Here is a 26,814-nt window from a genome sequence, read left to right as displayed (position 1 = left end):
GCGTGGCAACCCTACTCTGGGGGCTGGGGCAAGAGGCATGCTCTGCCCACCCAGGGACACAAGGGGTGGTGGGAGGGGGACACCCTGACATCAGCCCCTGCCCAGCTCTGCACAGCAGATCAGGCTCTCAGTCCCAAGCGGCACTCCATGGTGGGGATGGGGTAGGGGCGGGGCAGCAGATGCAGATGGCAGCAGAACATGGCTGCATCTTCCCTCCTGCTGCAAACTTCACCCATATATGGTAGAAAATTTTGGGGGGGAGGGACGACAGTTCCCCTCCTTCCCTGCCACCCCCCAAACCTCCCTAAATACTACCCTTGATCTGGGCAGAAGAGCTGGCCACTGCCAAAGGAAACCAGCTCTTCCAAGTGGGCTGTAACAAAGCAATAGATCACCTGATGGAGGAACTGAGACTGACCAGGCATATCACTTGGCAGAGGGGATTAGAAACTATAAAAGGACAAGGTCTCTCAATGACCAGAACAAGAAGACAGGATTGAACAGGAGGAATGGGTATGGCAGGGCAGAATCTTGCAGTCTCTGAACAGACACTGACCAAATCCCAAAGAACTGTTGGAGTGGTGAGGAAACTGAGGCACGGATTTGTGTGCAGGTTTTGTTGTCTTTCCATATATAGTTCCTTGGCTTTTCTATGAGTAAAGTGTGATTGGTTTAGAATTCTTTTTGCAAAATCTCTGGGTTCTTGCTTCAACTACGCATCCCTGAAGAAGTGTTAAACTGTAAAGCAGAATACCCATGAGGATCAAGCTCTGGAAAGGGTGTTCTTGTTCTTGAGTGACTGGGGTGTCTTTGGAGGCTTAGGGCAGTTGAACTGTGGGATGCCATTCCCTGGAAATGGTATCAGACAGAGCATGTGCCTGAGAGGCCACAGGCTGTGGCTGAAGCCTTCTGAGGTCTAGGGGGATTGTGAAAGCACATAGATCCAGTGTTTGGATACAGCCAGAGCAGCCTGGTGAATATCCATCAGGGAGAGCTCAACCAGGTCTGTAATGGACACTAACATTTGCACCAGAAGTTATTTTGAAGAGAAAATCGCCTTCGTGAAAAGGGAGATCAAGTTGCAGTGCCTCTAGATCAGTGGCTCTCAACCTTTCCAGCCTAGTGTACCCCTTTCAGGAGTGTGATTTGTCTTGCATACCCCAAGCTTCACCTCACTTAAAAACAACTTGCTTGCAAATCAGACACAAAAATACAAAAGTGTCACAACACACTACTACCAAAAAATTACTTACTTTCTCATTTTTACCATATCATTATAAATCAATTGGAATATAAATATTGTACTTACATTTCAGTGTATAATATATAGAGCCATATAAACAAGTCATTGTCTGTATGAAATTTTAGTTTGTACTGATTTCGCTAGTACTTTTTATGTAGCCTGTTGTAAAACTAGGCAAATATCCAGGTGAGTTGATTTACCCCCTGGAAGACCACTATGTATCCCAAGGAGTATGCACACCCTGGTTGAGAATGACTGTTCTAGAAATCTGGGCTATAGTGTCATTCACTAATCCTTTCATCAACCCTCCACACCAGCCCACTGGGCCTTGAAGGACTTGTGTATTCATTCATGACTGTTAGTTTGTCTATGGGTGTCTAGAGAGATGGATCTACTTGAATAAAGGTAATCCTAGGGTAACACAACTAGGAACTTCAAGCATGGCTAATGGATTCTTTCACATGTGCTCTCATCTAGTCACAGGGATACTCCTGGTACAAACTCAGACCACAATGGATTGTATATTCATAAAGAATTGACTGGATGTGGTAGTATTTTGCCAGTTGTGCTTTCCAGTCCTGGCAGCACAAAACTAGGTTAAAGTACAAAGCTCACTTTGATACACACTAACTTCAGACTGATATCTCAAAACCAAGGGGAAACAAAGGACACTAGAATGTGTCTCTGAGTGTGACAAAGAGCTGCGTTATACCATTTGTTATAGGCAGCCATAGTGCTTAGAATTTAGTTACTGTAGAAATTGTTAAAGACAAGTTGTCTTTGCTAAAAGACTATCATGAATACTCCTTAAAGGATATGAGATCTTGTTTCCCATTTCAATGACAGAATCTGAGAGCAGCTGTTCAAATTAAAATGTTGTTCTTTCTGGTTCATTTAATTATTTAGGACTGTGTTCGTATGGATCAGACTTTTTAAATTCCAATTTAAAAACATCTCTTGTCATTTTCACAAAATTCTGCTAAATAAGGCTAAACAGTGACTGAATTCATAACACCAACATACTTGCGATGATATCTTGAACGTAGTGCTTCCTGTTTTAACAAAACAAGTTGTTCTAGATATTGTTGAGTGCCAACAGCATGGTTGTATACAGGCAATAAAGAGTGTCTTTCCCAGAGAGCTTTGTTAACTATTCATTAGGGCACTGAAATTGTCTGACATGGATCTGTGATGTTTGAGGCATCTGTAGTTTTAGTTCATTTAGCTCCAAGGATTCCAGGACATGCAGTGCAGTGCAGATGCATGCCTGTGTTACCCATGAAGTAACATTAAACTTCATATTAATCTGTTTGTTAATTCTCATTATGAAGTGCTATGCTCAAACTCATTCTAATCCTGTTGCCCTGGCCAGTGTAGATCACACCCAAAACTCATTTGTTCTTAATGTAATGAGTCTTCGCTTGGCAGCATTTGATCAGTAAATTTCAAACCTGTGTAAATTAAAAAAATTAATATGGTGGTAACTCTTGCCCTTAGCAATTTTTCTGTACTAATCACACAGCAATTTCACACTTCTCACAAAAAAGGGCAATAGATTAGAACTCCTACTATGTATTGTTAGATGCATCACATGTACATTTACTAGCTCTTCACTTGTAAAAAAATATGTTGTTGGTTTCTCTTAGCAACTTGCAATCCCAGAAATAGAACTAAGTAAACAGACTGATTACAGTAGAGATACAAGGCTTTTTGTTGTACATAACAAGATCCCGTTCAGCCTTAACTTGCCTTTTCTATGTATCTATGGTGTTCTGTTCCCATCACCAACCAGTGCTTCGTGATGGAATTGAGTATTACATGATAGTTATGTTTTAAAACACACCTGAATCAAAAAAAATCATATTGCAGAAATTGTACTAGATGCAAGCAATTTTTACTGCTGTTATGCATTGAAGGACATACTTGGTACAGGTATAGTAACTGGCGTTTGTGCCAACATTCAAGTTGGCTATGTGGATATTTGAGGGATTACAGTGCTATTCCTGACTCTAAAGGAGCAGGATTACTCTGGGCCTGGGCACCTCATAATTAAACAGAGGATACAATATATAAAACTATTTAGAACTTTGAGACATGCACCGTAGCCCTGAAGCACATGACTGCCTCTACTTGGAGTCCTAATGGACAGCCCTAAGATGTTACTCTGGTGGACGTGGAGCTGCTGTGTAATAATTTCATGAATGCTGTCTGACTTAAGCCCAGTATAGGTATACAGTAACTAGTGGAGTTTCCCCAGTGAGTGTATTTAGTTTAATAGGGGGCTGTTGGAAAAACAAGCAGGAAGGCAACACAAGCTAGATAAGCAGCGTCTCAAGCATACTTGGTGGTGATTACAAGACAATGGCTGAGCTATTAGTGGTAGGGTATCCAGACAGCAAATCTGAAAAACCAGGGCAAGGGATGGGGGGTAATAAGAGCTTATATAAGAAAAATACCCAAACATCGGGACTGTCCCTATAAAATCAGGTCCAGCCAAAGTTACACACACTGTCTTGCCAAGACTGGGACCGAGAGAATAGAGGGTTGCTAAATGGTTAAAAAGAGACTCTGGAGAGAGTGAGGGGTGAGCTGTTCATTAGAGAATCGACTGACAAGAACAAACGTCCCCTGCAGGAGTGTCTGAAGCAGTTGTGGCTGCCAGGGGATGGTAAGCCTTAAGGAAGACCTAAGTTTTAATATTTTAAGATCTTTTTATCTGGAATGCTTTGGTTCTAAGTAAATAGTACTGTGTTTAAAAAGGCTGTCTGATCAGCAGGGCTGTCCTTAGCTATTCTGGGGCCCTACGCCGGGGGAGGAGGGGAGAGCAGGCCTCTGCAAGGGGGTGCTGGCTGACTTGGAGGACAGGGGGGAACCGCCCCCCCCAGCACTCACCAGCAGCATAGCTGGGGCTGGGTTGCTGCACTTCCTGCCACGGGTGAGTGCAGGCCCAGCCCTGCTTCAATCCTTAGGGGAGTGGGGGCGGGGCTGGGGTGGGGACCATGGGGCAGGGGTGGGGGCTGGAGCAGCATGCAGCTGCGCAGGGCACCAGGAAATTTGCCCCACATTTCCTGGTGCCCTACACAGCTGCATACTCTGTGTATAGGTAGGGACGGCCCTGCTGATCGTTGAAGGCCGCTGATCATTGCTCTCAAGGAGTAGAACTGCAGGTACCAACCATAACTCAGGCTTGCGAGGTAATCCTAATTAGCACCAGAGGACTGCAGCCTGAGACCCCATCTGAGAGTGAAGAATCAAATGATTCCACCTGGAGCAAGATGACTGCTGGAGGCCTGATACCTGAGAAGAGGGGCACTCAAGATCAGGAGCGGTCAGAGGTGCAGTTATCCTGTTAACTGTGGCAGTTATTACAAGCATTTGCAGCATATCAGTCACTGAGATGGTTAGTCCTTTTACATCATAAGACATAAAACAAGTTGTCTGCATCTGGGAACCATAGATAGTGTCTATCTCAAAGCCATAGCACATATCTGTGAACTTCTGTGTTTTGTACAAAGCATTTTATGGACTGCAAAGGTGATAGGACTTCCAACTAGTCTCGTTGTCTTTACCTTTTAACAACCTTTTTCTGCTCAGAGCAAGCAATTTTCACTCAAAAGTGTGTTGGTCTGTTTTGAAATAACATAACCCTATTGAGATCTGGTTGTATCACCAATTCTGATGCATTAAATTGTTTGAAATTTCCTGTCAGATGAGTTGTTGCCACACTCTGAATGTTGGAACTTGTCCTTGCCTCTGTGGTGCTACTTGTTTCGTATTTAATTAGTACAGCAAAACCAAGAATAGCTGTAATATCTCCTTGCTGTAATGGAAGCCAGTAAGTACACTTCTAAAAACAACTGTGCAAAAGAATAACATACAAGTCAGAGCAAAATGGAGGATTGTTGCATGCCTCTACTACAGGGGTCGGCAACCTGCGGCACACGTGCCAAAGACACGCCAGCTGATTTTAGTGGCACTCTGCTGCCAGCCGGGATCCTGGCCACCGGCCCTGCTTAGCCTGCTGCCTGTCTGGATGGACGGAACCCCAGACCAGCAGCGGGTTGAGTGGGGCTGGCGGCTGGGACCCCGGCTGGCAGAGGCCAGGGGACAGAACCCCAGATTGGCAGTGGGCTGAGCGGCTCAGCCCGCTGCCGGTCTGGGGTTCCGTCTGCCACCCTCACTGCTGGTCTGGGGTTCCGTCTGCCAGCCCCTGTAAACGTAAAATGTATTACTGACATGTGGAACCTTAAATTATAGTAAATAAATGAAGACGTGGCACACCACTTCTCAAAGGTTGCCGACCCCGGCTCTACTACCTTTATAAATCATGGCTTTAACCGTCATTTATCCTCTATTGCCATGCCCTTTCACTGTTGATATCTAGCCCTTGAATGTGACAAATATATTCCCAGATGCTTTGCAAAGTCCAGTATGACTGGCAACAGAACAAGGTCCTTACGTTCCAATGGTCTGTCAGAAAATGCTGTTTTTAGTCTTCTCATTTTCTCTGAATACTGCAGGCTGTTTAGAACAACAGTGAACAACTACTAAGAGATTTTTCCCTTGAAACAAAAAATAAAACCCATGTCTTTTTTTTTTCTTTTCTGATGGCGGACCTAAAAGTCTTGCGTTTCTTCATGGGATCTTTCTGGTCACTGTATTCAAGCACGTCTCTATTGCATTCTGAATGTCATGTGACGTACCTGGTCAATACATGACAAGTCTAGCTGAAGAAGAGTTCACGGAAGTTCATTTTCACAGAAGTTGGTCCAATAAAAGGTATTACCTCACTCATCTTATAGTGGGCTCTCACACTCTTTCTCTTTCTCTTTAATCGTTCTGAAATCTTGGATGACTAATGCAGGCATTTTAGCAATTCTTTCCTAACTCCTCCTTGATAACAACTTTGCTATCTTCTGCTAATAGTACTCCACCTTAAATCCTCAAATAATCCTTTATGGCCTATTAAAACTGAAGCATCTGGTGGAGTGACCGCCTCAGATAAACATCAGTGGAAGGGACTGTAGCACCTCAGCTTCTTTTGTGGGAGTTCCTCTGATGTCAGCCTCTGAGGCTGAGCCCTCAAGGGTTAACACATTGTTGTTAATGTAGCCTTTCATCAAGGCAGCACGAACAGGAGGGAGGGGAGACCGCATAGCAGACGAAGACAGACACTCACCTTATGTGTGGGGGAGAGAGAGAGATGCACACTGTCCCTTTAAGTAAGCTGACCGCCTCTTAAGTGCATTGTCTTTTTAAGTGGATCAGGAAGTTGAGACAGCAGCTGCTGCCCCAAGCTCTCTCTGGGTATGGCTACACTTGCAACTTCAAAGTGCTGCCGCGGGAGCGCTCCCGCGGCAGCGGTTTGGAGTGTGAGTGTGGTCGCGGCGCCAGCGCTGGGAGAGAGCTCTCCCAGCGCAGCAGGTACTCCACCTCCCCGAGGGGATTAGCTTACAGCGCTGGGAGCCGTGCTCTCAGCGCTGGGGCACTGTTTACACTGGCGCTTTACAGCGCTGTAACTTGCTGCGCTCAGGGAGGTGTTTTTTCATACCCTGAGCGAGAAAGTTGCAGCGCTGTAAAGCGCCAGTGTAGCCAAGGCCTCTGTCTCTCTCCATCTGTGTCCCCTCTCTGCTCTATATGGAGAAGGGGTAAGTGGGGTGTAGAGGGGAGGGGGGCACCCTGACATTAGCCCCCTTCCTCCCTACACAGCAAGCAGGAGTCTCTGGGAGCAGCTCCAAGGCAGAGGGCAGGAGCAGCACATGGCATAGGGGGAGGGACAGCTGAACTGCTGATTGCTAGCCTGCTGGGTGGCTGCTGCACAGGGAACTTAGGGGAGCTGGACGCTGATGGAGCTAATGGGGAGGCTACCGCTCCACCCTGGTTCCAAGCTAGCTGCAACGGGCTGCTCTTCCTGCAAGCAGTGGACAAAGCAGGCGGCTGCCAAACGATGTTAGAAGGGAGCATTGATCAACTTTAAATGAGCATGTTCCCTAATTGATCAGCAATGTAACAAAACAACATTAACTGGGATGACTTTAAGTGAGGAGTTACTGTATGTTCCTTGTTGCTGGGGTCAGACTCCATGAGGGCATGCAGTCAGAGCAGCTGCTTTACCAAGGGCCATGTGTCCTGTGAGCTGGGAGAAGCTGAGCCCAGGAGCAGAAAACAAGCTGTTGTCCCTAACTCTGAAGCATTTTGCAGCAGGGTTTTCTTTACATCTATACACGTGTGACTTAACTGAGTGATTGGTTAATCAGTTAGCTGACTGGCTAGCAGTGATTTCAGCAGAGGAAGAGTCTGCATGGATTCCAACTGAAGATTCCTACAAGCAAGTGGAGGGAAGATGTTTTAGACTCAGCAAACTGTATAGATTTGGTTATCAAAGACTGAGACTTAGATTAACTAAACCTAAGCTTTTGGGAACTCTTAGGGTATGTCTATACTACCTGCCGGATCAGCGGGTAGTGTTTGATGAATCAGGGATCGATTTATTGCATCTCATCTAGACGCAATAAATCGATCCCTCAATCAATGCCTGTACTCCACCTCAGCAGGAGGAGTAAGCAGTCGACAGGGGAGCCACCGCGGTCGACTCACCACTGTGAGGACGGCCAGGTAAGTCGAAGTAAGATACTTCGATTTCAGCTATGCCAATAGCGTAGGTGCCAAACAGGGATTTCCCTACACTGGCCCCTACCACCCCCACCCCAGTTTTGTGAACTAGTTATATGCAGTGTTGCCAGGTTAGTGATTGTTTGCAAATTTGAATTGAAATTGAAACATTAATACACACTTTATAAGCATATACAGTGTATGATAAAATACATGTATCTGAAAAAGTACAATAGATTTGAAAAGTATAAATATAGACTATCTTCTTTATACAGCTGTTTTTTATGACAATGTCAGAGCATTCATTTTGGGGACATCGGCCAACCTAATAATTTCAAATTATTGAAGCAAAGTCTAAATGAGCTCTCCCTGACAGCTAGCGATGAGCTATGGGAAAAAGGATTCAGGACCAGATTGTATTTACATTCACACCTAATCTACCTAGGTATCCAGCAAACAGAGCTGCGTTGCCCAAGTCATAGATTTTGGCTGGGGTTGGGTTACAAATCACTTGACCTGATCTTTATGCTCTGTTTCCTGGGATGAAAGAAGTAGGAATTCATCTCTTGCTACTCCCAGTCACAACAGCTACAATTGAGTGTTCGTTTGCCTCATTGAATTTTGTGTTCTGAAAGAAGTTGCCTTCTGCCTGAGCATGTGAATGATCTAATGAGCATATCAGTTGATGGAATGGAAGTACCGGACACACGAGAAGCCACCAAAGATGAACGCACTGCATTCAAGAAGTTCATTAACAGAGTTGTGCAAAATTATAAAAAGAAACCAAGAAGGCTGTAGATGTAGTGCTTCATAGAAGGCTTGAGCAGCCAACTTTAATTTGTGTGATGATTTTAAAACATGAGTTTAAATCTAATAAAATGGTCATGAAACATTTTTCATTTTTTACTATGGTGCCATAGAGCCCACCTTCACCCTCACGGTCTCACCCCTCATCGGCCCTGACCCCTCCCCCCCCATAAATTCAAACACTCCCCCTAATTTCAATTCCTGGGGGGAAACACTAGTGCCAAAGCTAGCCAGTAAGACATGCTGAGGAGAGGGGTGGGGCTTAAGTCCCACCCATCTCAAGGAGTTAGGCCTCATTTACACCTAAACATTAGATGACCTAGCTACATCCCTTAGAGGTGTGAAAAATTTCATGCCCAGTGTGACAGTTAGGTTGACCCAACCCCCACTGTAGATGCAGCTAGGTTGATAAAAGAGTTCTTGCATTAACCTAACTACCACCCCTTGAGGAGATGGATTAACTACAGCAATGGGGAAAACCCCTTCTGTTGATGTAGGAAGCATCTAAGCTACAGCAGTGCTGCAGTAGTGCAGACATAACTTTTAGTTTCCTAACTCTTGGCTGTGTGGAGTAAGTGCCTCCCTCTATTTGGGATTCCCAGCTGAACTCTCTCTCAGACTCATGGATACCCATAAGAGATCATCTTCTTAGTTTTTATTTAAACTTGAGGATGGACATGAGGGGGAAAAAAAATTTCCCCTTTCAGTACTCTCCCCAAAAAACCTTATTTCATACCCTTCACTAATCACGAAGAACCAAAATCCTTCAGTCCTTATTCAAGCAAAAATTCAGCTGAAGTTAATGATTTGGTGCTACTTCTCCAGGAGAGGCACTTGCCTTTTTCCTACTGTAACAGCCAAATGAGTCTCTGTTTAAACACTGTCCTATTTCAAAGCTGAATTATTTAGATAAATTCAAAGTCCTTTGTATTTGGTAGTGGAAACACAAATGTTTAATCAATAGCTATAAGAAAATACAGTATTGCCAATCCCAAATGTACAGAACTAAATCTGGTTTTAAAATCATGAGATTTTAAAACATGTGGGGTCTTATTTTGCCTTTTGTGCCTGTGGGTGTTCACATTTTCTAGATTCTTTACAATCATGAGTGCTAGAAACTTTTTAAAAAAAAACTCATTCTAACATAATTGCACAACTGTAAGCACTGTAATTTTAAGAAAAACACCCAAAATCCCAAGAGTTTAACAATGTTTGGATTACAGTAGTTCCTATAGGCCTCTACCAGGTACTAGATGCTGTACAACAATTGTTAAAGAATAGTCCCTGCCTTGATGAGCTTGTTAGTTTACGCTGTTCCCAGTCAAGAACTCCATAATACCTTGACACTGTGCACTCAAAGTATTATTTGGTCCCATGTGCAAATGGCTGAATGCTTAGTCCTGTTATCTGGACTGCGTGCTCCACACCAGGATTTCACCTTGGAATAAAAGTAGCACCTTTGCAGGAGATGATGTTTCCAGGCTTGAGACTTTCTACTACAGCAAGTTTGTCTTGTGTTTTGAAAGAGGGGATGTGCTTTAAAAGTTTAGTTATTCCATATTTTGGGTTTCTCCCTTCTGGAACCTGCCTGTGAACTTTTAACATAAACAGTTTCGTTAATAACTTTTGTATGGAACAGAAGTGGATGTGTCAAAGCTATGTAAAGTTTATTTTAAAAATCCTATTTTAAAGTTTTGCATCCTATAGCAAATAATGATTTTCTAGATTTTAGGCTGAGTAGTAATGGGTCAAGCCCCAGCTACATCAAAGACTAAATTTTGATCTATGAACCACCATGAGGGCTATGCTTCCCTGGGACAATGCAGATCACAAAGATGTGAGAGATGAGGAGAAGACATTCTCTGGCAAGGGGATCCAGCTGTGAAACAATCTTCCAGAGGTGATCCAGTGAGTCCAGAGTCTGCCCATCTTTAAGAAATGTTGCAAAACCTTCCTCTTTGCAAAACCCTTCCATCATAAATGGTTCTGACAATCTAAACGTCAGTTTTATTTCCAGCCCCCTACTAACTCCCCTTCTCTCTTTCCCCCAACAAACATCCTACCCCAAGCAGAGTTTGACAAAAAGGGATATGTGCTGGAAACTCCATTAAGTCCACTAGGGACTTCACTATTGCTATAGATTTTACACAGAAGGCACTGAGATACTATGATTTATTGGTGGGCATGTGGCAGAGGGCTTCTGAGAACTTGACTAGAGTGAGAGGCAGCTCTAGCCGGTCTTGGTCGCCCGCGCTGACCGTCAGGAGTCCGTCCCAGAGCACTCTGCAAGTGCTATGATGGTGGGCAGCAGTATAAAACCCTCAGATAGATAATAGATTTGCATGCTGTTACTATCTCTTGTCTTTCTTATCAAGAATCATCAGATTCTGCTATTCTTCCTCACATTTAGTTACTTATTTCGAGGGTAGTTCCACTGACTTCAGTGGGACTACTTGTATGGTAAGGTATTATTGCTAACTGTGAGTAAGGGTGGCACATACTGGGCTTAAATAGATCTGGCTGAACGATACTAACCAAATGCAAATTTTGGTGAATTCTAGTTTGTTTTTTATTGCGTTGGGGAAGGGTTTTTTGTGGGGGGAGTGGGAGGAGAGGAGAGTGGGGGAGATTGTATACTGAAATATTCCCAAAGCTTTTTTATTTGCAAAGCAGTTTGGTATTAAGTGACTATCACCCATGGTTGGCTCAGAGTGTTTGGTATTAGAACTCACGGACTGATCAGCCAAGTATTTAAAGTATGGAATAAACTTATTTGATTTCTTCAAATGAATCATGCAGACCAGTTTTGAAGATTCACAAATGTAAAATGGCTCTAATATGGTAAAACAGAAGCTCTACTAGTCACAAAAATATGTGCTGATCGAATATCTGAACACAATCCGCTTTGAAGAAGTCAGATTTAGGGCTAAATGTGTATGTGCATCAGAGTGGTCCATTACATGTGGTCTGTGTTTGGTTTAAAAAAATTGACAAGCTTAAAAAAAGATTAGAAAAAACAGGCCCACAGATCCACAAGGTAAGGCCAGATAGCAAGTGTAAAAAATCGGGACGGGGGTGGGGGGTAATAGGTGCCTATATAGGAAAAAGCCTCCAAAATCAGGACATCTGGTCACCCTATAAGGCAGTGTTTTCTGTTAGTATGTACCTTTTTTTTTTACTGTAGTGCAATCCTTTGTATGGAATAGCTACAGAATAGTAATGTTTCAATATATTATCCTTTTAAAAAGTAGATATAGGCTTCCTGTTTTTCTTTAACATTTATAATTTTGACATGCTGCTAATTAGAACAGACACCTACTAGGTCCATTTATTTACATGTACAAGACAAGTTTTGTCTCCATCCATTAGCTTATTTTACACAGAGTAATGGGTGCTTTGGTTGTGGGTAGTTCCAGGGTCCGCTAGGAAGAATATTAATTTCAGCAAATCTATTTTTCCCTTTAACTCTCCCCTTTCAATGGAAGATAAGATGGTAGCTATGAATAGTGGTAGAGTATCCTACTTCACTTCCTAAATCTGATCACATTTTGGCAGCCAATTTAAATTTGATAATCAAGGGCCTAATCCTGCAATTTCCTCCCATGAGGAAAGGTGGCAAGACCAGTACCCAACAACAAAAGCTTTTGCTATAGATAATACATTATAGTTAACTTTATTTTTATGACTCATTTCTTATCCCTGTTTACCTCAGAGAAACTTTGTTATAGTTATTCCAGTGTCTCCAGATGTCTCACCAACAATTCATTACTGTATTTTATTTTGCAAGTTGATGCTCCTACTTTACTTGGTGTTGAAATATTTTGCCTGTTCTTGAGGAAGCTGTTTTCTTTTGTTTTCCTGTCGCTTAGTAGCAGATTTGTGTGTGTGTGTGGTTCTCGCCCCCCCCCCCCCCAGATGAATATCTTAGAAAACTGTCTAGCTTGAAGACTGGAATATTATACAAGAATACTTCCGTACATTTTTAATTTGGGCTTTGAAGACAAAATACAGTTCTGAAGTTTACTAAAAAAAAAAAATTACTATATTATGCTATACGGAGGGTAGGCTTGTAAAAAAAAAAAGTTTATCATTTGACACTTAAAATTTCTTTTCCCCTTCCCCTCTTAAAGGTAGAGACCTGTGGGTTCTTGTTCTGGGAAGGTTTCCAACCCAACATACCATTGGCATACCAGAATTCAAGTATATTGCTAATATGCATGGGGATGAGGTACGTCTACAATTTCAATTTTTGCAATGTCATTTATAGCAAAACATTTAGCAGGGATCTTAAAAGGAATTTTGCTTATGCTCATATTACTAATTATTGGGGTTTACTGTACCCCTCCAGTTTCTCCCAGATTCTAAAAGGTGACCTACAAAGGACTTGAAATGGGCTTATGCCCTTTTGCCTGTTTGAAAAAGCCTGAAATGTTTACATTTATTTGTTTTTCTTCAATCTAAGAAATCTCAAGTCTGATCTTTCCTGGGTTTGGTGGAGGATCTCTGGAAGGTCTCAGGTGTTTGTGTGAGCTCTTAAGTTAATTGAAGGAATGTGTATTAATTTTTAACAAGAAGACTTCCTTTCTCCAAAATTTGTCAACAAAACTTCCAAAAAAGCTTTTAAACAGTCAGACTAAAAATCTTTCCCTTTTAATAGCACAACTTTCCCTCCCTTGGGTCTGTGATACTGCCATTTTCATTAGTTCACCTGTCTTTTTCCACCCCAGAAAAGACCTGAATTTCTAATGTAAATAAGCATTTATTTTTTGAGGAAAAACAAATAATTTAGGCTTCCTTCATATATCAAAAAGAGAACAAGCATTCTCTTTTCTCCATTACAGATCACCTCTAAGGTCCGCTAGAGAGAGAGCACATTAAACATTCAATGTATGGTATATGGACCTCATGCAGAATGTCCACAGAAGCTAAATGTAAGGTTGCAGAGTTCAGCACTTTACACAGAGCACATTAGACTTCCTCTTGCATCAGTTGATACCTGTTTGAGATGGCAGACATGGAGTAAACCTTACATGTCCCCTTTCTGGATAATGCCCTGAGACCCTAGCATAACTTGGAACGAGTCTCAAGTGTAAGAGTCTTTCTAGGAAAGTACTACAGCCTTACCAGTAATATTAGATACAACCCAGTGAGTCCAAAAATGAGTGATAATTGCCCTATCTAGTGCCAGCTGCCTTACTTTTGAAGACAGACTCTGCGTTGGTACCCATCACTAAAATGCCTCACCTAATGTGGCTGAGAACAGTTTATGAATACAAAACAGAAACTTGCAGACATCAGGGCATTGTAGAAAGAATGTCTTTATTGAAGATACATTGGCTAGTACTCATGCATCCGACGAAGTGGGTATTCACCTACGAAAGCTCATGCTCCAATACGTCTGTTAGTCTATAAGGTGCCACAGCACTCTTTGCTGCTTTGGCTACTACTGTAATCCCATTGTACAATATCCACTGTACCTGTGAGCACAGATTTCATTTTTTCACTTTTCTGATTTCTCCTTTCTTCAAATATTTCATCTATATCTTACTCAAGTCCCTTTTTAAAACAAAAGCTATAGCTACATTTAATAGGCATGTAAAAGATGCCTTAAATTTTACCTCAAAACCGACTACATCTGACTGATGTAGACTCCCAATATGAGAGGGAGTTCTTGGCAATAATTCTGTAGAATAGCAGTAAAATTCCATACTATACATTCTAGAAAGAAATATAGATTATATAGCACAAGCTTTCTACTCCTAAAGAATAGCACAAACTATGCTAGAACAATATTGTGGATTAATTTATTGTAGCACCAGTTGACCTCATCATGGACCAGGCCCCATTGTGCTAGGTGCCATACAAACAGAGAACAAAAACAGTCCACGCCCCCAAATGCTTACAGAGGTAATTACGACACTGACCTATGACAAATGTCCCCTAATTAAACTAGTTTCTTGCATTGTTTGTTAGAATGCACAGACTTTGTTCTTTGGGCACTGGGTAGTTAAGCTCAATGCATTGCTCAGAATCTCACTATGTGCATTTGACTGAGTAGACAGAGATAAAGGGTGACACTATGACAGGCTTGTTTGTGGGAGAGTAGTCCTTGACCTGCACAGTTCATTAGCTCAGTTGCCCATCAGCTCCTTCTAACAACCAGTTTCAATCAAATCCTCAAGACGCTGGAACAGCACTCTGGTGCATATATAAAAAACAATTGGGAAGCTGGGAGAGATCCTGGAAACAGGGCTGTTCCTGCTTTCCAGGGACACATGGTCACCTTTAGGTCCATGTTCTGTGTATAGAATTAACATGTGTAAAGTTGACATTTAGTTTTCCTCTCTGGCCATAAACAGATTTTATAGTACAGGAAGCTAAGTCCTATACAGCAAAACATCAGGGACTTTGAATGTTCATTCACATAATCTAAAATTCTGCTGAGCTAGTCCCCTGGTGTGGTATTCAACCTCCCCTTTAATATATTCAACTTCCCCTTTAACGTATTAAGCCAATAAGTGTTGTGTTACGTGTACAGCATGCATTGACTTGATTTATTTAGACTAGCAACTATTATAATGAAGCTGTATATTCATCATTTGCCTGCTGTATAGCATACCTAGTATGTATTGTATATCCCCCTGAGGAGCCAGTTGTCAACAACAAAGAGTTTTAGAAGGACAGTGTTCAGACAGGTAAAGCTAAAATTGGACCTACTTATTTTGTTTGGAATGTTGGGTATTACACTGGAGACCCTGCTCAGAAGAATGATCTGTGATGTGTTTGAGTTGCATGCAGTCCATGCATATCTGCAGCTGGAAGAAAAACACATGCTGTGGTTTTGGAAGGTTGCCAACAGAGAAGTTGACATCTTAATGTTGTGGCTCCTGTTTTGGAGAGCAGATAGATTTGTTTGTTTTTCAGAATCAGGATATTAAAGTTATTTTTAGAATAGGTTAAATTATTTTAATAGAGACATAACCAAGTCATGTTAATAGTTTGTTTTACACTCTCCGCTCTGGTGTATCTAGAGACCAGAACAAATTTTCATTCTATTTGGCATAGCTCCATGTCCCTGGGCCTGAATGGAGCTCAACTCAACAATGTTAAAGTTATTGTTTTTTATCACTATCAGCTCAGGTCAGATTAGAACTGATCAGAACATTTTTGATTAAATGAAGTTCTGACAAAATATGCTGTTTCAAAGCCAAAAGGTTGTGTGGAGACTGGTCTGTTTCTATGAAGTTTTCATCAGGAAGTTAAGTAAGAGACACATTCTCTGGTTGGGTTGGGTGATAGGGTATTGGCCTGGGAGGTGGGAGGCCCAGGTGCAAGGCCCTGCTTTGCCTGATCCAGAGTGATCTGGAATGAAAAATGCATTGAAAAGCAAGGACTGGAACACGAGTCTCTCCCACCTTTGAAAAGATTTGTTTTTGTTGCAATGCAGAATAAAAACAAATTTTGAAACCTCAACCATTGCTGTGCAGTGGAATTGCTGTTCTCCAGCCAGCTCTAATGACCTAAGCCCCATTTGCACAACTAAACTAGAGATCCCAGTTACACCACGGTATGCAGCTTCCCCCATAGTTTCATTAAAACTTCTAAGTGTTACCTACTTGGACATTTCTATCCCATTCACCAGTTAATCTGAACAGTTGGCTCTCCTAACTTTGTTACAGCTATCAAGTTGTCTGGCCCTCAGGAGAAAGCTCCCCCTGCCCCATTATCTTATTACAACTCACAATAGTTTTTCCTTTAATTACAGCTATCTTATCTTTTTTCTGTTGCAAGAAACTGGGCCCATGATCAGTGTTGAACTAGCCTAAGTGAAAGAACGTATCTATAATGTTGGCTTCTTGTGACATCACAAAACTTTAACCTCCATGAAATGAAAAGAATTATTAAAGAAAGGCTTCTAGATAGGAGGTGGATAATCTGGTGGATAAGTGGGTTGCATTTTGGTTGTTTGTGATCAAATATCAAGTATTATTGAGGTAAAAGATCTGCCAAAGCAAACCTTTCCATCTAGTTACCTCTGCAGTTCCTGTGTTTTGTGTCCCAAGATTTTCTTTTAGACAAGTGTCTTTTTTATATATTTGGATGTTTCTCAGGGATTTTCAGAAGCCTCATAACTCTAGACAATAGAAATGAGTGAAAACCACATCTAGATCATCAAAATTCCCAGGAAGAGTCTGGCTAAAGGTGACCTGCTGAGCACCAGGGAAAAACAAAACCACAAGAAAGTGCTTCAAGGAACCATATGAAAACTGACTAGCAGATTCTCTGATGTGCACCATGGCATGAAAAAAAGAAAAAAATGGAAGATGCTGAGAAAAGAGCTTGCAAATGATGTGTTTGATTATAGAGTGGACTGTTCTCTTTTTTCTGCTAGATTCCTATCTTTCAACTCTAGCCTAAGTTAAATAACTTGGATGTGATGTATTTTGCCAATAAGCAGCATAACAGACAAGGGTTTATACTGTAACTAAAAAACAAGGTCAGTAGCACTATGATTGTTTTTGGAAATCTCTGAAGTCCATTCACCAGAAAATGACATTTTTAAAAAGGCAGAGGATTAACATTCTTCCACAACATACATAGTGCCTTAAACCAATCTCAAGTTACTTCCCCCCCTCCTTTCCTCCTCTCACCCCAGCTCCCTCTACTCTTCTTCTAAACCATCTCTTAAGATAACTAGAGACTGTGTGGGGATAGAACAGGTCTACTTGGTAACACCTAGTGCACTTACTAGCTCTGAAACAGGCTTTGACATTTCATTCAGTGGCAAAAGGGAGGAAGACACAGCATGTTCATGATATTCAGTAGTTCTCCTGTTTTGTTACAAGTGCGAAATATCAACAGGTTGGCACAGATACATCTGGGTACCATTCAATAAGGAAATGTATTTGTACAAATACAAGTTTTAAACCGGCTCTGGCTCATTCAAGTATAAACTCAGCAAACAAAGTGAGGTATACCTGGGCCATTTAGTGCTTGGTATTGTAGTTCAGGGCAACTGCACATGTATTCCTCCTCTGTGGTACACTAAGCACACCCACTCTAGGTTCCTGGTTCTTCAGCCATCACTTCTATTGAGTGAAGACACAAGTCTCTCTCCTTCTGGACTGGGTTTTTTTCCCCTGCAGACAGTGCAGGTCCCTGCATACACTGATATTCCCAGCAAGCCAGACTGCCTAAACAGGCTAAAGTCTGCACTTTACTTTCTCCGTAAAGGCTAAGGTAGCGTCATTGCCAGCAGTTATGAGTATCACACAGCTCTCTGTAAACAAGCACATTTATTCTTAAGGTAAAAGCACTACAGAGAAAACAAATCACAAACATTTCTAGATGCAGGCTAAAAGCTTACCAGAAATCACCCATCAGTCTTGTTGGCTGTTTCTTTGTCTGTCGGTCTCTGGAGAATCCAGTTTGAATTAGTTACTCTTTAGCCATGTTCTTCAGCCAAGGGGGAACTTCTTGTTTGGCTAACATTAGGAAGTCCACCAGGTCCTGGGCAATACTCTTATCTTCCTCAGAGAAATATGAAGTTACCACAGCCTGGGATCCTCTTTTCTGTAGGTAGCCCATATGTTGCACATAACCCTCCATATTCAGGAATGGCAGGTTTGTATAATTTTTGGTGGTGCCCAGAATAGGTCCAAGTCCTACCCCCAGCCACCTGCCTAAGGCTCTGGGAGGGAGTTTGGGTGTGGGCTCTGGGTTGGGGCAGAGGGTTGGGGTGCCGGAGCAGGTATGGGCTCTGGGCTGGGCCAGGGGATTGGGGTGCGGGGGGCAGGCTCTGGGAGAAAGTTTGGGTGCAGTGCTTACCACACCCCCCTCTGGCAGCAGCCCCAGGCGGTGGGGCCAGACGGGTTTCCGCGCACCGCTGCTCGAGCCACTGCAGGTCCCATTGGCCACAGTTGGCAGAATTGGCACTTGGGGGAGGGGCAGTGCATGGAGCCCCCCCCCCCTTAGGGGCCACAGGGACGTGCCGGCTGCTCCTGGGAGCGGAGTGGGTGGGCAGGAAGCCACCTTAGCTCTGCTGCGCTGCCAGTAGTGGCGGCGGGGGCCCTGGGCCCTTTTAAATTTCCCAAGGGTGGCAGGCCGGAAGGGACGCTCTGAGGGAGGCATGTGGGGGCAGGATGCAGGGCCAGGGGAGAGACCTGGCCCCAAACTTTGGTGGAACCAGTCCGCCATGCTCTCATATTGGTGGAGCACGGGCACCACAGGCCCATACAACTCGCTGCCCCGTCCATATTCAGTGGCATGTCATAATTTACCACATGCGAGGCATTCAGATCAACAAAGCTGGGATTTCCCAAGAAATAAACTCTTTTACTGTGGCCTCCAGATCTGGAGAGGAGTCCTTCTGGATGCATCTGCATGTACATCCTTCAGAGTTAAAGATCTCTCTATCCAGGTTCAGATCCCTTCCGGGTTTTCCAAAGACCAGGGACTGTATTGTTTTGCCCACTGCTTTCAATACCTGGCTTAGCAACACTCACTTTTGTTCTTTCCATACCCACACTATTGTGTGGACAACATTCAGCATGTTAGGACCATTTTTAGCTTCCTTTTTCCTCTGAGAAGAGCTCTTCTTTTTAGTATAGTTCTTTGATTTTCTGGTTTTGGCCTTGCTCTGCTGCCTCATCAAGATCCTAGGGTTTTAGAGCCACAGTCGGGCAGCTCTCTGCTTCAGCAGGCAGATATATGTCCTTGTCCAAATCATTTTCCTTCTGCAGTGGCCTTGGTCCACACAACTCCAGCTCTTTCTCCTTAGCTGAGTTGGACCTTGAGCAGGTTCTGGAGCTTAGTAAGCTACTTCTGCAGCAGAAAGCACTGCTGTTCCCCTGTCTCCTTCTCCACTGTGAGGCAGGTCAGCTCTTACTCCTGTTTTACTGCTTGCCCTATGATCCTGTCCCGTGAAGAGCAGATATCTTCCAGCTTCTGCCAGCATTGCGTGACCTGAGTCCGTAGTTCCAGGATTTCAGCCTGGTTCCGATCAGCAGTAGCAGCTTTCTCTTCTAGCTCACCCCAGTCCCTTATTGCAGAGGTTTGCTCTGTAGATGAGGGGGCTACTGCCATTATTGCAGCCTCTGTAGTGCATGGGATCTTAGTGTTCGTGCCACAGGACACCCGCTTCTTTATTAGACTGCTACCTGCTCCTTTTGGGGGGGTCTTTCTGCATGGCTCATCAGCCAACGCACTGGTATCCATACAAGCTTCCTGGTACTCTCTTTCTGTGCTCACCATCTTATCATGGGTTTCCAGACATGCCTCTGTGCATCGGACCTGCACATCTACAGAGGCGGGGACCATTTCTCTGGTCTTAGTCTCTAAATCAGGGGTGGGCAATAATTTTCGCAGGGGGCCCACTCCACGAATTTTGGTAAGTCGTCACAGACTGCACATTTCTTATGAATGAAATTACCTCACCATCTATTGTAAAAAGACCCCCATTATGTTCTTTACACAAAGTAATTACACTTAATCATATATTCAGTTAATTGTTATTATTCAAAACTTATCTTAGAAGGCAATTTATATTGCAAACTGTTTTGTGAACACTTGTAAAATTTGTAATAACACTAAGCTTTTACTTACAACTTATGTTCATTATTAAAATTAAGTGTAAAAGAAGAAATTAAACTCAGTGTGAAGAAGAAAGTCTCTGGGCATTAACAAGGGAGGTTAAGTCAGGTGTCATTTCTGTTGTTCCAATGCAGAGCACTGCTGCAAGGTGGTCATCATTGATCCAAGATCTGTACTTTGATTTGTTGACTTTCATCACAGAAAATGTCTGCTCGCAGACGCAAATTGATCTGAACAGTACAAGCATCTTTTGGGCACGAGCCTTGATCTTCAGAAAGTTCTGATCATTGAGAGATGTGTAAAACCTCAGAAGTGACACTGGTTTGAGTTGCTCCGCAAGCAATGCATCACACTGCAAGTCAATAAGCTCAAGTTGGAGGTCACTTGGAGTGTTGTCCACAGACCACATCACATGTGAAAGGGGAGGAGATCAAAGCCATGTCATTTTCTATCATTCTAAAATCCTCAAAGGCCTGGTCTACACTAGGAGTTTGTCGAATTTAGCAGCGTTAATTCGATTTAACCGTGCAACCGTCCACACCAGGAAGCTAATTAGTTTGACCTAGAGGGCTCTTTAGTTCGAATTTGGTACTCCACCCCGACGAGGGGAGTAGCGCTAAATTCGACATGGCTATGTCGAGTTAGCCTATGTTTGGACGGAAATCGACCTTAGTAGCTCCGGGAGCTATCCCACAGTGCACCACTGTGTTGACGCTCTGGACAGCAGTCCGAGCTCAGATGTTCTGATCAGCCATACAGGAAAAGCCCCGGGAAAATTTGAATTCCTTTTCCTGTCTGGCCAGTTTGAATCTCAATTCCTGGTTGGACATCGGGGCGAGCTCAGCAGCACCGGCAACGATGCAGAGCTCTCCAGCAGAGGGGTCCATGCAATCTCAGAGTAGAAAGAGGGCCCCAGCATGGACTGACCGGGAAGTCTTGGATCTGATCGCTGTGTGGGGTGATGAGTCTGTGCTTTCGGAGCTGCGCTCCAAAAAACGGAATGCAAAGACCTACGAGAAGGTCTCCAAAGCCATGGCACTCAGAGGATACAGCCGGGATGCAACGCAGTGCCGTGTGAAAATCAAGGACCTGAGACAAGGATACCAAAAAATCAAAGCAGCAAACGGACGCTCCGGAGCCCAGCCCCAGACATGCCGCTTCTACGAGGCACTGCATGCCATTCTCGGTGGGTCTGCCACCACTGCCCCACCAGTGACCGTGGACTCTGAGGATGGGATAGTGTCGATGGGCAGTTTCTTGGTGATGTTCGCGGATGGGGAAGATGAGGAAGGGTTTGTGGCGGACGAGGCAGGCGACAGCGCTTACAATACTGCTTTCCCCGACAGCCAGGATCTCTTCATCAGCCTCACAGAGATTCCCTACCAACCCTCCCCGGCCGTTAACCTGGACTCTGAATCAGGGGAAGGATCAGTCGGTAAGTGCTATAAACATGTAAACATTTATTTTTTAAAAAACAGGAATAAAAACTATATGAAAAGAAGGTCAATGCATATGGGGATAGAACAGAAATCCTCTTGGGAGAGTTCCACGAAGCTCTCGTAGAGGTACTCGAAAAGCCTCCGCAGGAGGTTCCTGGGGAGAGGTGCCTTATTGGGTGCTCCGTGGAAGCACACTCTTCCGCGCCAGGCTATCCTCACGTACAGTGGGAGCATTGCCTCGACGAGCATGGCAGCATAGGGCCCTGGACTGTGCAGGGTTTCACGCAGCATGCGCTCTCTGTCTCTCTTAGTGACCTGCCTCAGGGTGATCTCGCTCGGCGACTGCTGCATCTAATTAGGGGAATTAGTGTAATGTTACTATTGGGAATGCTTCACTTTTCCTTTGCATAACAATAAGTGTCGTTTAACAGCCACGTGGTGGAGGCTGCAGAGGGGAAGTATACAGGGATCTTTCCCGGGGACAGCCGCGAGGGGGTGGAACAGGGTCAGAGTTTATGCTTTCCAGATTGCCTGCAGCAGGAGGGCACTGCTATCCATAACTTTTAAGCAGCCTAAAGTTTACGGCTTACCAGGCCTGGCTGCTACACGGATTCTGCTGTCCTGCCCCGCTTGTCTGATCTCCAGTGCAAGACCCCAGGCAATGAAAGCGAATGCCGAAAATTTGAACTTGTCCTGAGAGCGCATGAGATAGGTGCCGTGTATGGTCTTGTTCACAGAAACAGACTAGACTGTGTTCAGTGTTCGCAAACATGTATCTTTGCAAGGAAATCACTTCACTTCCTTTTTCCCATCACACAGCTGCGGCTGTTTCCCGACCTGCCCCGGCATCCCCCTCACAGAGGCTGGCGCAGATTAGGCGGCAAAAGAAAAAGACTCGGGACGAGATGTTCGCTGAACTGATGGCCTGCTCCAGAGCCGAGGCGGCCCAGCAGAGCCAGTGGAGGGAGACCCTCTCTCAGCAGCAGCGCTCACACAGTGAACGGGAGGACAGGTGGCGGCAGGAAGACCAGCAGGCGACTCAAACGCTGCTTGGCCTAATGAGGGAGCAAACGGACACGCTTCGGCGCCTTGTGGATGTTCTGCAGGACCGCAGGCAGGAGGAGAGAACCCCCCTGAACTGTATCTGCAACCGCCCTCCCCCGCCACAAAGTCCTGTCCCCCCCTCACCCAAAATAACAAGAAGGAGGGGTGCTAGGGGCCGTGAAAACTGTCACTCCACCCCAGCAGAGCGCTCATGTAACAAACAGCTCTCATTCCCTAAAGTATGAGAATTGCTTCCCTTCCTGGCTCACCCAATCCCAAATCCCAGTTTCATCCCCCAACTGTGTAGTTGAGTATTAACAATAGTTTGCTGTTAATTACTGTTTCCGTCATGTTTCTTTGCAGAAGACTTTGTGTGAAGGGGAGATAGGGGTTTGTTAATTGCATAGGACAGCCACCATTACCAGGGTACAGACATGGGGGCAGGATCAACAGCAGGTCACACACAGAGTGCAGTCACTAGGCACCCGGGTCACTCTGGGAGGTGTCTGCTGCCCCAGGTCAGTCTGGGAGGTGTATGCTGCCCCAGGGTCCGAGTGCCTGGCATCCACAAATGGCAAGGCAGGCTGCCCTTACCATGCCCTTCCACCCTAGCCATGAGCCTCTCCGATGCCCTGAGCCCCAGCCAGAGCCATCATCCCCCTACACCTACTCACCCTTCCCACACACCCCTCACCCCTTCCTGCAAACCCACCCCTTCCTGCACACCCTCCTGTAACCGTCCTCCCCCCAGAGACCGCTGTAGGAGCAGGAGCCTGTCATTCCTCGAGTGTAGAAGTGGTCTGTACATCACTGCACACCGTACCCACCACAGTCTGCGTCCCTGTTTGAACCCTTTAACGCGAATTCGTTAGTAAAGAAAACTTTGTTAATTAAAAATGTTCCAATAACTTTATTTTTAAACGTCTGTTGGAAGGGGGAAAACCTGGTGAACGGGGTATGTAACCGCTGAAAAAAGTCAATAGTAACTGAAACAGGGGCAGGTTCAGCTTCTCTGTAAAGAGACTGGACAGTCATAGGTTACCCTGCTCTCTGAGGAACCTAGCTTTCAAAGCCTCCCGGATGCACAGCGCTTCCCGCTGGGCTCTTCTAATCGCACGGGTGTCTGACTGAGCGTAATCAGCAGCCAGGCGATTTGCCTCAACCTCCCATCCCGCCATAAAGGTCTCCCCCTTGCTCTCACAGAGATTGTGGAGCACACAGCAAGCTGCAATAACAATGGGGATATTGGTTTCGCTGAGATCCGAGCGAGTCAGTAAGCTCCTCCATCTCCCCTTGAGATGTCCGAAAGCACACTCCACCACCATTCTGCACTTGCTCAGCCGGTAGTTGAAGAGTTCCTTGTCACTGTCCAGGGCGCCTGTATAGGGCTTCATGAGCCAGGGCATTAGCGGGTAGGCTGGGTCCCCGAGGATCACTGTAGGCATCTCCACATCCCCAACAGTTATTTTGTGGTCCGGGAAGAAACTACCTTCCTGCAGGCGTCTAAACAGACAAGAGTTCCTGAAAACACGCGCGTCATGAACCTTGCCCGGCCACCCGACGTAGATGTTGGTAAAACGTCCCCTATGGTCCACCAGTGCTTGCAGCACCATTGAAAAGTAGCCCTTTCGGTTAATATACTGGCTGGCCTGGTGGGCCGGTCCCAGGATAGGGATGTGAGTCCCATCTATAGCCCCACCGCAGTTTGGGAATCCCATCGCGGCAAAGCCATCTATGACGACCTGGACGTTTCCCAGGGTCACTACCTTTGAGAGCAGTAGGTCAACGATTGCGTGGGCTACTTGCATCACAGCAACCCCCACGGTAGATTTGCCCATGCCAAAGTGGTTCGCTACTGACCGGTAGCTGTCTGGCGTTGCAAGTTTCCAGAGGGCTATGGCCACTCGCTTCTGCACAGTCAGGGCTGCTCGCATCCGGGTGTCCTGGCGCTTCAGGGCAGGGGACAGCAAGTCACACAGTTCAAGGAAAGTGCCCTTACGCATCCTGAAGTTTCACAGCCACTGTGATTCATCCCAGACCTGCAGCACTATGCGGTCCCACCAGTCCTTGCTTGTTTCCCGGGCCCAGAATCGCCGTCCCATAGCATGAACGTGCCCCATTGCCACCATGATCTCCGCGGCGTGGGGTCCCGTGCTTTGTGAGAGGTCTGTGCCACTCTGACACTTCATGTCCTCACCGCGCTGCCGGAGCTTCCTCGCCCGATTTCTCAGCAGCTGACTGTGGAAGAGGTGGACGATAAGGTGCGAGGAGTTGACAACGGCCATAAGTGCAGCGATGATCGCAGCGGGCTCCATGCTCGCAGTGCTGTGGCGTCCGCGCTGTCACTGACCAGAAAAGTGCGCAAACCGATTTCCCGCCGGCGCTTTCAGGGAGGGAGGGCGGGAGTGACGGTTGAATGACGACAGTTACCCAAAACCACCCTCGACACATTTTTCCCCCAGCAGGCATTGGGGGCTCTACCCAGCATTCCAATGGGAAGCGGGGACTGCGGAAACTGTGGGATAGCTGCCCAGAATGCACCGCGTCCAATGTCGACGCTTGCCCCGTTAGTGTGGACTCACAAAGTCGAATTAGTGTCCTTAGTGTGGATACACAAATTCGACTTCATAAGGTCGAATCCACAAATTCGACCTAAGTTAAATCGAACTACTCTTGTAGTGTAGACATACCCAAAGTGGCAAGAAAATTCAGCATGCATAGCAATAACAAATTATTTCCAGGTTCTGGTCAGATATTGTAATCTGTTGCAAAGTGGGGAAGTGTGTGAACTGCTTGTTTCCAGTCTGATGGGAAAAGGAGCAACTTTGTCATGAAAGACTTGACAAGGGAATACATGTCATGAGCAAAAATCCCCCTACCTTAAAGTTTTGAGTTCAGTTCGTTCATGTCACCCATAACATCAATGGCAAATGCGAAATCAGAGAGCCAGTTCACATCATTCAGTTGAGGGAAATCCACATCTTGTCCTTTCATTTTCAAAAACAAATTAATCTCTGCTCTCAGACCCCACACTCTTTTCAGAACTTCCCCCAACCTAAGCCATCTAACATATGTATGGTACTGAACATCCCTGAGCTCTGACTCAGATTCTTTTAGCAGAGAGACAAATTGCCTGTGGTTTAATGCTCATGCTCCAATAAAGTTGACCAATTTTGTAACTGTATCCATGACCTTGCTTAATTTCAGAACACTTTTACAGAGGACCTCTTGGTGAATAATACAATGTAGAAAAATTATTTTCTGCTCTGGGTTTGTTTCTGTCACTTGGTCTTGTATTCTTTTCAACAATCCAACATTTTTGCCTGTCAGATTAGGGCTTCCATCAGTGGTCCCACTCACCAATTTCTTCCACTCCAATCCCAATTTTGAGACACTGTTATTTACTGCCTCCAGTAGATCTTTTCCAGTGGTCATATTTTTCATTGACTGCATTGATGCCAGTTCTTCTGTGAGTCCAAAATTTGCGGTAATACCTTGAATGAAAATCAACAACTGGGTTGTGTCTCTAATGTCATAACTTTTGTTGAGTGCCAGTGCGAAGTATGAGAAATCATTTACCTTGATTTTTCAACTGTTGGTCCAGGTTCTCAGAGTTTTCTTCTATACGTCTCACCACTGTTCACCTTGACAATGAAATGTTTTCGAAGTGCTTTTTCTTGTCTGGGCACAATATCGCAGCAGAGTCAACCAAACATTCCTTGATAAATTCTCCCTCGGAGAATGGTTTGCTGTTTTTGGAGATTGTGTGCAATCATGTAGCTTGTTCTTCTAATTCCATCTTGTGCTGCGGACAGTTGTGTGAAAAAACTGCTCTTTTGCATTCGAGTAACCATCTAATGCGCTTTTCTTTCTCTTCGGCAGACATGTTCTTATATGTGGACGCATGTTTGCTCTCAAAATGCTGGTTTAAGTTATAGTCTTTGAATAGTGCCACACTTTCTTTGCAATGTAAGCATACAGCTTTACCTGCCACATCAGTAAAAAAGTATTTTGAAGTCCACTCTTTGTTAAATACTCAGCATTCAGCATCTACTTTCCTCTTCTTCGATAAACTTA

General features: G+C 44.7%; 1 protein-coding gene across 2 annotated transcripts in view; it reads left to right on the top strand.

The window, feature by feature from the left end:
* CPM (carboxypeptidase M) overlaps window positions 1–26,814 on the top strand; it is a 66,128-nt gene that overhangs the window by 17,299 nt on the left and 22,015 nt on the right. For both annotated transcript variants that reach the window (XM_045012417.1, XM_045012427.1), the window contains exon 3: window positions 12,793–12,890. In XM_045012417.1, coding sequence (XP_044868352.1) covers window positions 12,793–12,890 — 98 coding nt within the window. The remainder of the gene's footprint in view (window positions 1–12,792; window positions 12,891–26,814) is intronic.

This window comes from Mauremys mutica, chromosome 1, assembly GCF_020497125.1.
Source record: "Mauremys mutica isolate MM-2020 ecotype Southern chromosome 1, ASM2049712v1, whole genome shotgun sequence".
NCBI lineage: Eukaryota > Metazoa > Chordata > Testudines > Geoemydidae > Mauremys > Mauremys mutica.
The sequence above is the reverse complement of the archived record's forward strand: the minus strand, read 5'-3'. Positions and strand labels throughout refer to the sequence as shown.